Source organism: Mauremys reevesii, linkage group 7, assembly GCF_016161935.1.
Source record: "Mauremys reevesii isolate NIE-2019 linkage group 7, ASM1616193v1, whole genome shotgun sequence".
NCBI lineage: Eukaryota > Metazoa > Chordata > Testudines > Geoemydidae > Mauremys > Mauremys reevesii.
The window spans coordinates 36230826-36245868 of NC_052629.1; the positions used below are offsets into that span (position 1 = coordinate 36230826).

General features: G+C 39.4%; 1 protein-coding gene across 22 annotated transcripts in view; it reads right to left on the minus strand.

The window, feature by feature from the left end:
- Nucleotides 1–15043, minus strand: part of PCDH15 (protocadherin related 15) — a 790091-nt gene that overhangs the window by 147060 nt on the left and 627988 nt on the right. For all 22 annotated transcript variants that reach the window (XM_039547294.1, XM_039547276.1, XM_039547275.1 and 19 more), the window contains 2 exons: nucleotides 10657–10797; nucleotides 7614–7726 (listed from right to left, as the gene is read on the minus strand). In XM_039547294.1, coding sequence (XP_039403228.1) covers nucleotides 7614–7726; nucleotides 10657–10797 — 254 coding nt within the window. The remainder of the gene's footprint in view (nucleotides 1–7613; nucleotides 7727–10656; nucleotides 10798–15043) is intronic.

Consider the following 15043-nt stretch of genomic DNA (forward strand, 5'->3'; position numbering starts at 1 on the left):
TCTGAACAATCTGTTTAATGTGCCCACAGGCAACAACTAGGAGCCAATAACTGCTGCTTTCAATTAGCATTTTCTTTTCTGCCATAGCAGCACATCACTATTAGCTATGATATTCTAGTTGTGAGGAGGAACTGGTATTTATTAATTAACAAACAATCCAAAATATTTTAAAGTTTTACCTTCTAAAAAATATAAGTAATCACAGCAGATAGGTTTGCTAAAAATACCAATTTAATAATCTCTTTCTGAGGCTCATTTCACATCTGGAGTTCACAATTTTGTGATGCTAACTGTGATCCATTAATTAAAAAACTATAGTTTTTCTATTCCCTGTTTTAGGGGGATTGCAAGTTTATATTGTGTCCAAAGTTCAGTGAGATAAATATGCAGTACTATATAGTTAGAGGAGTCTTTCAGAATATGCCAGAATCAAATAAATTCATATACTTGTTACAAACTGTGAAGTATCTATTTTTATGAGTATGGTGCATGCCTCTGTGTGTGTGCTTATGATCCGTTACTTCTATGGAGGTACACCATAACAGATTGGTAGAGGAACTAAGCACAGAAAGGAAAAACAATGGCCTAGGTATTGTGTCAATATTTTAAAAGGGTAAACAGAATGGTCTGGGTAATTATAGGCCTTACAGTCTGACACTGATCCTGGGCAAGATGATTGATCTACTGATACATGATTTCACTAATAAAGAATTAAAGGAGGGTAATATAATAAATGCCAATCAACATGGCTTTATGGAAAATAGATCTTGTCAAACTAACTTGATACTTCTTTTGGATGAGAGTACAAGTTAGATAAAGGTAGTTGTGTTGATGTAATATACTTAGACTTCTGTAAGGCATTTGATTTGGAACCACACGTTTTGATTAAAAAGCTAGAACCTCATAATACTAACATGACATACATTAAATGGATTAAAAGTTGGCTAACCAAGAGGCCTCAAAATGAAAATGGAAAATCATCATTGAGCAGATGTATTTGTAGTGGGATCCCACAGGGTCGGTTCTTGTCCCGACACTATTTAAGATTTTTATTAATGACCTTGAAGAAAACATAAAATCATCACTGATAAAGTCTGCAGATGAGACAAAAATTAGGGGAACAGTAAATAATAAAGAAGACAGGTCACTGACAGAAAACAATCTGAACTGGTTGGTAAATTGGGTGCATTCAAACAATATCCATTTTAATATGGCTAAATGTAAATGTATACATCTAGGAACAAAGAATGTAGGTCATACTTACAGGATGGGGGACTCTATGCTAGGAAGCAGTGATTCTAAAAAAGATTTAGGGTGTGGGGTGAATATTTAGCTGAACTTGGGCATTTAGTGTGATACTGTGACCAAAAGGGCTAATGTGATCTTTGGGTGCATAAACCAAGGAATCTTGAGTATGGAGTAGAGAGGTTATGTGACCTCTGTATTTGGCACTATTGTAACCATTGCTCTAATAAGGTATCCAGTTCTGGTGTCTGTAGTTCAAAAGGATACTGATAAGTAGGAGAGGGTTCAGAGAAGTGCCATAAGAATGATGAAAGGATTAGAAAACATGCCTTATAATGATAGGAGCTAGATCTATTTAATTTAACTAGAGACAGTTAAGGGGTGACTTGATTAAAGTCTTTAAGTACCTACATGGGAAACAAATATTTAATAATGGGCTCTTCTCTATAGCAGAGAAAGGTATAACATGATCCAATGGATGGAAATTGAAGTTAGACAAATTCAGACTCGAAATAAAGCGTCCATTTTTAGCAGTGAGCTTAAGTAACCATTTACCAAGAGTTCTGGTGGATTCTCCATCACTTGCAATTTTTAAATCAAGATTGGATGTTTTTTATTATTTTGGGGAAATTCAATATCCTGGATATCAGGATGTCAGACCAGGTGATCACAATAGTCCCTTATGGTCTTGGAATCTATGACTCTATTAACACTAAGGGTATGTCTACACTGCAGAAACCTCCTTGTAGCAGCGAATCTCAGAGCCCAGGTCAGCTCACTTTGATTCATGTGGTTTGTGGTAATAGGGCTAAAAATAGCAGTGTAGATGTTCCCACTTGGGCTGGAGCCTGAGCAGGGCCGGCTCCAGGCACCAGCATTCCAAGCTGGTGCTTGGGGCGGCATTCTGCAAGGGGCGGCAGCCCCCCTTGTTTTGCCCCCAAGTAGCGTGCCGAATTGCCGCCGCGGGCGGAAGGCGCAGTCCATGTGCCCTTAGGCGGCGGCGGCGTTCAGCGGCAGTGGCAGCTTCTATGTTTAGCTGTCCGGGGGCGGCTGTAGCTAAACATAGAAGCTGCCGCCGAATTGCCGCTGCCGCGGAAATGCGCCTGCCACCCTAAGGGCACATGGACTGCCCCCCGCCCCAGGGCGGCAATTCGGCAGCGCTGCTTGGGGCGGTGAAAACTGTAGAGCCGGCCCTGAGCCTGAGCTCTGAGACCCTCCTCCCTTGCTGGGTCACAGAGTCCAGGCTCCAGTCTCAGTGGGAGCATTTACACTGATATTTTTAGCTCCATAGTGCAAGCCCAAGTCTGTTGACCGAGGCTCTGAAACTCACTGCTGCGGTGTTTTTGTTTTGTAGATGTACCCAATAATACTAGAGGACTTTGTGGCTTAGAAAGGGTGGGGGTTAAGCCAGGGGCCAGAGACTGCCCAGGGTGTCAATGAAAAGCTGACAAGCTGGAAAACACAGAGAGGGAGAAACTACAGCAGGGGAGGTCTGTTTCATCCTGCTAGAGATTGATAATACTCATGTGTGAAGGCTTCTTATTGTTTTTCCTCTTTGCTCCATGCAGTTTGTACTTTAGGAGTGAATAAATAATGCTTTGTTTTGAAGACAGTGTTTCTGTATCACTGAAAATGTATAGTGTCCATAGGGAAAGTCTTACAGGTGCCAAAACAGAGCTGGACCTGTGTTAACATGGTTAGGAAGCCAAGGGCTGAACCCCAGAGATCCAGTCTAAGAGTGGGTGGACACCTGTTTCCACCCAGAGTGAGATGCAGGAAGCCAAGCCTGTCACCTGAGAGGTGCACATGAGATAGATTAAAAGGGGTATAAGATAATAGTTTACCTTGTACCCATGACAATGGTGGCAGTTGTGGTGGGATTCTAACTTTGACAGTGGTAATTTGCAGTAAGTCACAGACAGCAGTAAAAACAAAAACAACAAGGAGTCCGGTGGCACCTTAAAGACTAACAGATTTGGGGACTACAAGCAGGTTTCAGGGGGTCAGCCAAGCAGGACCAGTGTTAGACTTGTTGGGGCCCAGGGCAGAAAGACAAAGCCCCACCGCATGGGAATGAAGCCCGGGGGGTGGGACTGAGTCCTGGCACCCAGGACTGAAGCAGAAGCCTGAGCAACTTAGCTTTACAGTTCCCGCTGTGGTGTGGGGCCCCTGCCAATTGCCCTGTTTGTACCCTCTAATGACACCCCTGGCTTTTATATGCAAAAAAGCCGTTGTGACACAGGTGGGCCATGGAGTTTTTATGGCATGTCGGGGGAGGAAAGGGGGGTCTCAGAAAGAAAAAGGTTGAGAACCACTGCCCTCCACAGCTCTCTACATGCCAAGCAGTGGTTCTCCCATCTACACTGCTCTTTTTACCAGTGTCCAATGCCTTTCTGCTGCTGGAGCCTTTCCCCTCTGCCTTGCCACTTCTGGATTCTTTTGCTGCTTTCTGTAGCTACACACCTCAGTGTGGATGCAGCCTGCTTTCACTGAGGAGTGTAACTATACATTCTCTACATGCCACCACAGATGTACCTTACATTTTTACCTAAAACCACAGGTGGGGGTGATAAACAGGGGCGGCTCCAGGTACCAGCACACCAAGCGCATGCTTGGGGTGGCAAGCCACAGGGGGCGCTCTGCCGGTCGCTGCAAGGGCAGCAGGCAGGTTGCCTTTGGCGGCTTGCCTGCGGAGGGTCCGCTCATCCGGCAGCTTCGGCGGACCTTCCGCAGGCGGGCCGCTGAATCCACGGGACTGGGGACCTCCCGCAGGCAAGCCGCCGAAGGCAGCCTGCCTGCCGTGCTTGGGGTGGCAAAATACCTAGAGCTGCCCCTGGTGATAAAGTATTTTGAGTGCTTTTGAGATGAGTTGGTTGAATTGAACTGAGTGGCTGCTGGGGACATGGAATGGTATCTGTCTCCCTTACTGATGGACAAGGTCCTGGATGCCTTCCCCTGTATGATGAAAATTATGAGCAATATAAATAGATTACTGAAAAAATGTAAACTGACATGTGAAGCATAAAGGAGGAAATTTCAGGGGGAGCAACAGCCCTCAAACCAACCTGGTTTTGAGACAAAGGAAAATCTCAGGCTGGCCTCCTACGAATTCTAGTTTCATTTTTATATTGAGTTTCAACTGTTTTGGGTTTCAGTGGCAAAGGTTTGCACAGCTCTCCTAAAATGTAAATTTATAAACATAACAGAATGCTGAATTAATCACGGACTGGAAAAAGGTGATGGAATACTAACCGAGGTCTGCCCACAATCCCATAATCTTTCCATAATCATTGAATGTTTGTATCAAAATGATAATCAGTGAAATAGTTAACAACGCTCACAATATAATTATCATTAGGCTTCAGAGCCAGTGGACATTGATGAGGCAGTTAATACACTTGCTTTTATATACCCTTCTTAGATTCTACGACAGTACTTCATCAGAAGATTTTCTACACAACTATAAGAGCTATAACCTATTCTTTTCATCATAAAGGTAAGTAATAAAATATGTCTCTCTCTACTATAGAGGTTTTTTAGATTCAGCACAAATAGCCACCCATTTGAAATTAACATGAAAGAATGAAAACTGTACTAATTTTACACAAAGATCTAGCTTCTGTTACAGTTTATATTCCATCTGACTACATTTTGTAAATTTAGTGAGATGTTTTCTTAAATGAAAAAAATATGAAAGACAGCAGAAATAAGATTTCTAAAAGGAAAACTTTCTGCTTAAACCACCAATTTGAAATTTTATACTATTCCTTTAAATTTCATATTGTTGTTTTAAAATGTAAATCCTCAAAATGTAATCGTTCCTCATCATCCCCTTCTGTTAGATTTTTGCAAATTTATTTTGTAGCTTATTACTTTGCTTCAAGAAAATTATTGGTTTCAGAAATATTGATTCCATTTTCAACTATGGTAATAAAATGCTCATTATTGTTATTTGCCTAATCTATTTACAATTTCTAATCTAGTGTACTTCAGTATAGCTGCACTGAAGTTCATACTACTACACTGATTTACACCACCTTGTAACCTGGCTCATTTCTATGTTTTGGGCATTTCCATAATGCAAACAAACAATAATAATAGTAGTAACAATCTAAAGGCTCACGGGCTAGCATACTTCATTATATACTCTAACAACTTCATAAAACCTGAAATTAGTAAACAAAAAATACCGATGACCTCACACTGATTAGTTCACTATATTTCCTTTTGGAGGAAATATTTACAGCTAGTTATAAATCTCTAGAAATACAGGGTCATAATGCAGTTTTCTGCAAATATGAATCCCTCATTTTCAAGGAGGTATAAATTGGCTATGGGAACTGTGCTCTTAATGGGAACAACCTTCCAAATAATCATGGTTTCAACTGTGCCATTTTCAACTTTTCCAGTGGACAGTGCCTACTAATACCCAGGAGCTGTGGAGACATTTTATAAATCAAAATGGAGGCTGTGACAAGATTATGCTGACCAATAATACCCTGGCTAATCTAGAGAAGTAGATTACAGCATGTTTTGCTATCCTGTTTAGATGAGACTGGAAAAAGATAAACATTTGCGTATTATTTTAGATGCTCTGTCCTCAACCTTTGTTGATGTGACAGTTGGCTGGTTCTTACATCACTCAATATGTATTTTTGGTGCCTGAAGCACAGTTATTTATCACCAGATATCATTGCCTTTTTGTTTGTTTGTTTTTGCTCAAATTCTTGTTTCTATGTTTTATTTTAAACTTTTCATAGTTTGGGGCTAAATTAACGCTGCCTGGGTTAAAAGTTGTGGAGAAGTTAGTTTGTTTTTAAATCTTCACAAGGATTCCCCCTTGTAATTCCACAGTGAGTCTGGTTCAGAGAATCTTTCCCCTCACCCTGGATCCCACACAGTGTGACTCTGCTGGAGCCATGTTGAGGCATAATCCTCATGTCTGCTTGAGGCAATACAAGAAAGGTAGTATAGCACAGGTATGGTTATGGGACAGAAGAGGGAGACTTACATCCCTTCCAGGCAAGTCAACTCTTCACTGTGGCCTTCCCAGTTTCCATAACCTCCCTCAGCACTGACCACAGACCTTGGGGGCTCTGTGCTGCAGTAGCAGCTGAGTCCCATATCAGTGCAGAGGGTGGAATCTCTGTGTTTAGAGGTATGTGTCACATACGGAACTAATAAGACAATGATGCAACCAATTTTTAGTAAGAGAATTCCATTTTGTGATTGCTATGGCCAGTGGAATAGATAGGAGCAGGACTGCTTCTCCTACCTCAACAACAAGCATAGCAGTGTGAAACAAGGCAGCATCCTGTGCTCCAGAATGATCACCGCAAAGTAAAACACAGTGTTGAGCAATGGAATAACAGAACTTTACTTCTTCAGTCGGATGCCTTTTATTCTTTGCACATCTGCTCCAGTAAGGCAGACAATGAAATTTGGAAATTCTATGCTAAATTATACCCTCCTGCAGATTTATACAGGAGAGAGGATTAAAGGGAGCCAGGGAACTCTGAGAAGTTCACCTCAAGAAAATTCCTTCAAACTGTTCCTCCTAGAGGGAAAGGTTTGGAGGTCTGTGAAGAAGGCATGCCGCACAGCTTCCTAAACTTATGTATCTCCAGGGTCTACAGATAAAGAGATCCATATCCAGAACTTATGTACGGTGATGTTGTCTGTCCAGCTCCTCCAGCCTATTTCCCTCCCAGTCATCCCAACTTGTATATGTGCAGGCACACCCCTCCCCACTGTTTCCCCCTTCCCGAGGAGTTGCAGGTTAACAATGCCACAGTAAATGATGCTTCTACTAGCACTGACTTGGGCAAAGACTTCCACTGTGACATTTCCTGTGCATTCACAGAAAGATGGATATGTTCAGGCAGAGGTAGTATTCTCCCCATTGTGTAAGTCCAGCCAAATTAGTTTCTTCTGCTCATGGTAGGCAATACTTTCTGAAAAACAGTCCCCTTTAATGTGTCTCATCTTGTGCACACAAAAATTGAGGCGCTACAAATAATTGGTCTAAACTGCCATACCAATGTAATAAAAGTTTCATTACACCAGCATAATCAGTAAATATGGTCAGTCTTTCTAAGCCTGGGTCCAACCAATTGTCAAGAGGTATAACACAAAATAACATGAGAATGAAAATGAAATGACTACATTGTTAGCCTCTTGTATCATTACAAATTAGTACATTTTTGTAATAATTTACAGTGATAATAAATTTAGGACTGTGTGGGAAGCATCACAGACTGGCATTAGGAGTACACTGTAATAATCACTACATAAGATAGGAGTTCAAAGAGCAGCTGTTTCAAATGTATGAAGAGAAGTACTAGTGATGGAAACGAAACACACTATACCTGTATTCATCCTGGGCAAACCGTGGAATTACAGAGGGTTGCAATACAGCAATTTCTACAGTGGTGGTATTGAACTTCACAGGATCACCATCATCATATGCAATGACCACTAGCTATAAACAAAACAAAAGTCACTCATTTAATATGGATAGAAATATTTATGTCAATTTCTATCCAGGGTACTCTTACATTTTCAGGAGCTCACAAACCAGACATCAATTTTTAAAAATGCAAAACAGATGCTATCATGAAATAACATAGGGACATAATATACAGGTAAAAAAGACAACAATAACCAACTATAGGGTTAACTGATCATGCAAAGTTCAGGAATCTTTAAACAAAAATATGTTGCAAACTTGAATTCAAGTGTCCATTCTCTTATACAAAATACAGGCTCCAAAATACAGTGACAGCCCAACGTACATTCTTTAAACTATCCAGTGGATTTCCTTAATATATTGTTTCATCAAACCAAAGATAAGACTGAAACCGTTTCTGCTCTTCTGCCATAAATAACAATTTTACATATCCTCATTTTGGAGATTCTGCATTCCTGTGCCTGATAACAGGCTATTATATATTGTCCATTTTTTCATCTCCCCAACTTATGGATATTATTCCCCCAAGAGCAAGGCTGTCTCATGACTGAAAATGGCACATGAAATGTTGGCATGCCAGCATAATTTTAATGCTATTTTGTAATAAGGATTTTCTGTTTTCTCTGATTATAGATTGCCCTCTTCCTGCAACCCGAACATTACTTAACCTGCTGTACCATAGTGCTTTTTAACATTAAATAATTCCCTCAAAAAAGCTTTTCAGATTGAGAAATATAGATTTCCAAATTTTCAACAAACTGTGAATTCAGTGCAGCTGAAAGGAAACAGAATACAAAATTGAAGTCCTATATCCAAAGAACAAGTAATGCACTACAGGCAGCAAGGCGAGCCCTGTCACACCAGACCACCACTGTGCTAGAATAATAAATTAGAAAGATCTCCTTAGATAGTAAGGGTACTTTGCTTATTCTTGTTTCTGTGCATGTTTTATTGCTTATTTGGTGTCCATCCCTATTCAATCCTAGATCCCGTAGCTGAGACAAACCAGGTTGCTGGTAAATAGATGAGAGGTTTGAAGCACAGCTGTGAACTAGTAAAAGGACAACAAACAGGCTACTGAGACTGAAAATGACAGGATAGCCTCCACCCCAATACCTCTGCCTTTAAGGTCAGTTTTATTTCAAGAATTCACCACTCTTGAGTTACTCTGCACCTCACTCTAGCACAGCCCTTCTATTCCCCCTTCTGCATGAAGCCCATCTCTTCGCAGAATCAGTAGGGTCAGTGCAGAGACAACATATGTAGGAATGTAGCAGCCATGTCTCCTATAGTTGTGTAGCTGGGCTTCAGAATTTGGCCATTTAATGAGGAATTCATTGGAAGCATAGAGGGGCGATAGAAAGCCTATATCATATTAATACTAATGTGAGCACAAAATAATTCCCCCTCTGGAAAATTTTATCCATGTATTGACTCAAAAGCAAATCAGAAACTTTACACGTTGTCAGATTAATCCACAGAATGCAATATTATTCATGTCAGAAATCTGAAACAGTGACTGGTCAGGTTTATTTAATTACATATTAAAATAAACAAACATCTCTTCTATCCTAGTTTCAAAAATATATAAACAAAAGGAAGGGAAAAACATGACTTAAGGATATTTTGATAGATGGTATTTTCCACATCAGGAAATTAGACATTAAAAATACCCCAAATCATCACAAGATAAATGTATACATTTTTCTCCTATTGACATTTTGTCATTTTCAGCTAGAAAAAATTGTGATTAAGAAAGAGATATTATAACTCAACAAATCAAATGAAAAACACTAATTGTTCTACATTTGAGCCTCCGTCTTCAGGTACGATAAAAACAATACCACAAAAAAACTTAATTCTTAGTCAAATTATTCCTTGCCATCAATTTTTTTTAGAGTATGTCTTTAATAAACTGAAAATCCCATCAAAATTTCATCAAAACTTTATGCTGAATTTCTTACCACCATCAGACAATTAATAGAAACAGCATTTTCTTTCTAATTACGCTTTTTGATAGACTTTATAGAAGCCAAATACATAGGGAGGAGGGGTATCTCAGTGGTTTGAGCATTGGCCTACTAAACCCCTTGAAGGGGCCACTTAGGGATCTGGGGCAAAAATCAGTACTTGGTCCTGCTAGTGAAGGCAGGGGGCTGGACTTGATGACCTTTTGGGGTCCTTTTCAGTTCTATGACATAGGTATATATTATTAAAGACAGATACCCAGTACTACCTCTTACACAAGTTTCAGAGAGAAGGCTTCTCTGCCCCTTTAAGAGAATTCTCAGACATATCTGGAATCAAACTTTGCCCTGACTTGCACTCTGTGTGCCTCTACTGAAGTCAATGGGTTGGATAGAGTATGTGGTAGGGGAGAATTTAGGTGGTTCTTATTTGCCTTGAAGATCTATTCTCCCATTCATTCAAAACTACCATGTCACAACCACTATCATAGTGCCTAATTGGATGAGACTTCATCTATCTGTCGGCATCTAGCAACACTGCTCATTAACAGACCTGAGAGAGATCATTCTTAATCTTTTCCCCCAGAAACTGCATAGATTCTTTCACAGCTCTCATAGTTTTTGCTAATCTGAAAGCAAACAATGAGGGCTTGGAGTCTCTCTCGCCTATATGACAGGAAAATATAGTGCTAGTAGGCCACTTGTGGACCTGAGGATAAATTTTGTACTAATTATGGATATAGTTTTATTTAAAGAAACAAAACCAAAAATAATATCTCCCGAACAGTAAGTCCTATAATATTTAGAAAAGAGGAAACAAGGTTTTAATTCAAACTACAGTTTCTTCAATCACAAATGAAAACTGGTTAAATCTGAAATAATACATAATATAAAACCAAAGGTATACATGAAATAACATTTGTCATATTTCATATTTTTATTTATATATATGCATATGCCTGCTGATATTCATACCTTAAATATCGTACTGGGCTCTTCATTAAGATTTACTCGGGTTACTACACGTCCTGAATTTTCCTCTACATCAAAAATGCTAGCACTGTAAGGGAACTGGATGACATCTACTTTATACCTTACACGACTTGCTGGTGTACCCTGTAAGGCAAAAGCATATTTACAATTGTAAGAATTCAACACAAATATTTAAGTATTTTCTTAGTTTTGCACAAAATAAAGAATGGGATAGAAAACAACATTGGAAAATATTATAACCTAGACTGATGGCCTATCCCCACTGGGAAAACTATGTTCATTTCTAAGGGAGTCTCTCAAAAAAGATACAGGTGACAGGTCCAGAGATGAGTGATGAAAATGATTAGCGGTTTGGAAAGATTTCCTTATGAAGAAAGATTGAAAAGACAGGAACTGTTTAGTTCAACGAGGATATAAATAAGGGGTGAGGATATACAAAATAATGAATAGAACAGAGAAGGTAAATCTCATAATACAAGAACAAGGGGACAGTCACTGAAACTGAAAAACAACAAAGTGATAAAAGGAAATAGTTTTACACAACCTTAGGACACTTGCCTCCTTCCTCAGACATCATTGAAAAAGGCACAGCACTGCTTATGAGCTTTTCTAAACTACATCCATTTGCACAGAGAATAAATAACATTAGCAGACTGTTAAGAGATTGCATTACAAAATTGTTTGTATATGCAAATATAGTTTTAAACCACTATTATAACTCTGATATACTCATTCTGTTTTCACCAGACTACTAAAAGACACCTTTGTGGCATGGGGATGCTCCATCAAATTTCAAGTTACAAGTTGAAGCTGTTCTACTTTGTATAAATAATTAAAAGATCATTGGAGCAGGAACTTGAATTTGGATCCACCACATCCCAGGTGAATGTCCTAACAAATGGGCTATTGGGTATAAGGCTGTCATTGACAGCAGCAACACAGTCTCCTTCTTGTCCTCTGTGAATGGTGCAAGTCCCCTTATGAATTTAGCTCCCAGCAATTCTTTTTCACCCAAAACTACTTGGTGAATTTGTGCCAAACACATCTATAACAGGTCAACACAAACCTGTATTTTTCAGGGAATAAACTCATTGTTTACAACATTTTGCCCAGTTCTAGTCCTGACCAGCTCCAAACAGAGCCTGAAAATTACTTATTAGAATAGGAACATTTGTGCAACCTTAACTATGTGTGTTTTTACACCAATAAGAAGAACATCAACAGTTACTTTAGCTAGGACAAACACTAAAATGGATATAGTTGAGCCCCATGTGTTTCACAAATGTGAAACATAAAATATTAAAAACAATGAAAATGGAATAAAACAAAAATATTCACTCCCACAGTGGTGGCTTCTGTGGTTCCTGTCCCATAAGACTGGGACCAATTCCCCATTCCCAGAGTTGTGACTTGGCACATGAGATCGCAGCACCTTTCAGCCAAATTTGAGTGAGTGGCATTGTGACCCAGTGTGCCAGGTTGCAATACATGGAGTGGAGAGCCAGGCTCAGCCCCATGGGACAGAGCCACCTCTGCAGAGTGAGTGTGGGACGTGATCATTCTGTGCTGCCCCACCAGGGCCTCCCACCTCCTGGGGACAGGACCCAACCCCCTGGGTTGGGGGGAGGGGAATGGATAAACAAATTAACAAGAAATACCCCAAAATAGAACAAAAAACTATTATTAAAATAAAAAGAATTTCATGGGTCTTTAGATATAAGCCCTCATGCATCAGGGAATAAACCAAACACTGATTGATGAGGTTTAGAAAAAAACTATGTGTATGAGCAAGTTACTCTATAAGTGTCCATTTTGGACTTTCTTGAAGCCTATTAAGAAGTATCTAGTATTGGCCACTGTCAGCGACAAAACACTGGACTAGAAAGACCACTGGCCAGATCCTATATGTAAATTCCCCTGTTCAGAACAATTTGTGAGCTAAATTTTGAACTGAATGTCCACCAATTTCTAATGGAATCGTTACTTTCATAATTAGATGCTTTATATGCTGCTGTTACTCCTCCAATTCTATTCAATTTGGTGAAGTTTCACAGTTGTAACTGAGAGCATTATTGGAGTCTATGATTTTTGAGATTTTAACTGGCACAGTAAGGAACAGAGGCATTGCTACACCGTCTAATGTAGCTTTCAGCAAAATTTTAACATGTTAATTATAGTATAACTTCCAAAACACCATATAGACACACATGTTCGGTTTTCAGTTTCTAAAGTACATCCACCTCTGTATGTAATTAAATAATTAGGATCAGTTAGTCCACAGGTGTGCAACAGGAGCTGAGAAGGGCATATGCACCCCTGGATGCCTGTGCACAGCAGTGGAGTAGCAGTCTACTGCTCCTTGGAGCACTTTACTTGTTGATCCAGGTATTCTGGAAGCATAAGTCATCCCAAGAGGAAGAAGATGGGGGATGCCATGCACAGGTGCTCAAGGAAGCGTAGGCTGGACTCCTGTAGAGATGCACCTGCTGCCCTCCCCCTGCCTGACAGGGAATTCTGCCACTAAATGTGCAACTGTTAGATATCAGATTTTGTTTTACATACAGAATCAGAAAACAAAAAGAAGGATGTACTCTTCATCACCTGTCAAGGCTCGCTTACCAGTACTGATGGAAAACACAATGTATCAATTTGATTTTAAGTAGGTACTGTAATTAACATATTATATACTGAGCCCCCATCCAAGGAAAGGGATTTATTATAGAACGCCTTTGTCTATCCATGCATGTGTCACACAGATCCCAGATACATTCACTACTAGAAAAACAAATTAAAAGGGGAAGCAGAGGAAAGGCAAGGGAAAGTAAGAATCAATACTGGGAGGGTATAACAAATAAATTTTTCAGCTACTGTAACCTGATATGATAATGTATTAACATTAACAAACTAAATAAATAGCATTTTCTACTAGAGGTTCATTTAACTGATTTAATCTCTACTAATACTAATATCTTAAATAAAAACATTTTCTTTAAAAGGATGCAATTAACTAATGCAGGGAGTCCCAAACTGTGAGCTACGACACAGTCCTGGTTGGTCTGCTAGCACAACTGCATTCTCCAGTCGAGCAAATCTTTAACTCCATGTGACTTATGTAAATAAAAGCTGCATATGTTGGATAGAGTATAGAAAAAACTTTATTTAAAAAAAGACAAGCTGCAAAATTTCAAGTTTAGTTCAAGGGCTGTTGATTAATCGCAGTTAACTCACGTGATTAGCCCCCAAATATAAATCATAATTAATTCCAGTTTTAATCGCACTGTTAAACAATAGAATACCAACTGAAATTTATTAAATATTTTGGATGTTTTTCTACATCTTCATATATATTGTATTCTGTGTTGTAACTGAAATCAAAGTGTATATTATTTTTATTACAAATATTTGCACTATAAAAGGTAAACAAAATAAACAGTATTTTTCAATTCACTTCATACAAGTACTGTAGTGCAATCTCTTTCTCGTGAAAGTGCAATTTACAGCTGTAGATATTTTTTTTGGTTACATAACTGCCCTAAAAAACAAAACAATGTAAAACTTCAGAGCCTACAAGTCCACTCAGTTCTACTTCTTGTTCAGCCAATAGCTAAGACAAACAAGTTTGTTTACATTTATGGGAGATAATGCTGCCCTCTTTTATTTACAATGTCACCAGAAAGTGAGAACAGGAATTTGTATGGCATTTTTGCAGCTGGCATTGCAAGATATTTACGTGCCAGATATGCTAAACATTTGTATGCCCCTTCATGATTCCACCACCATTCCAGAAGACATGCTTTCATGCTGATAACGCTCATTAAAAAACTAATGCATTAATTAAATTGGGGAAGAATTGTATGTCCCCTGCTCTGTTTTACCCACATTATGCAATATATTTCATGTTATAGCAGTCTCAGATGATGACCCAGAACATATTGTTCATTTTGAGAATGCTTTCACTGAAGATTTGACAAAAGGCAAAGAAGGTACCAATGTGAGATTTCAAAAGACAGCTGCAGCACTCGACCCAAGGTTTAAGAATCTGAAGTGCCTTCCAAAATCTGAGAGGAACGAGGGGTGGAACATGCTTTCAGAAGTCTTCAAAGAGCAACTCTCCAATGTGGAAACTACAGAACCCGAACCACCAAAAAAGAAAATCAACCTTCTGCGGGTGGCATCTGACTCATAATGAAAATGAACATGTGTTAGTCTGCACTGCTTTAGATTGTTATTAAGCAGAACCCGTCATCAGCATGTCCCCTGGAATGGTGGTTGACACATGAAGGGTGTAGGGAGCCAGGGTGGCTTCCCTCCGAGCCTGAGGGTAAACAGCCACTCTCTCAACCGGAGTGGGCGGGGCCAGGCCAAGCTT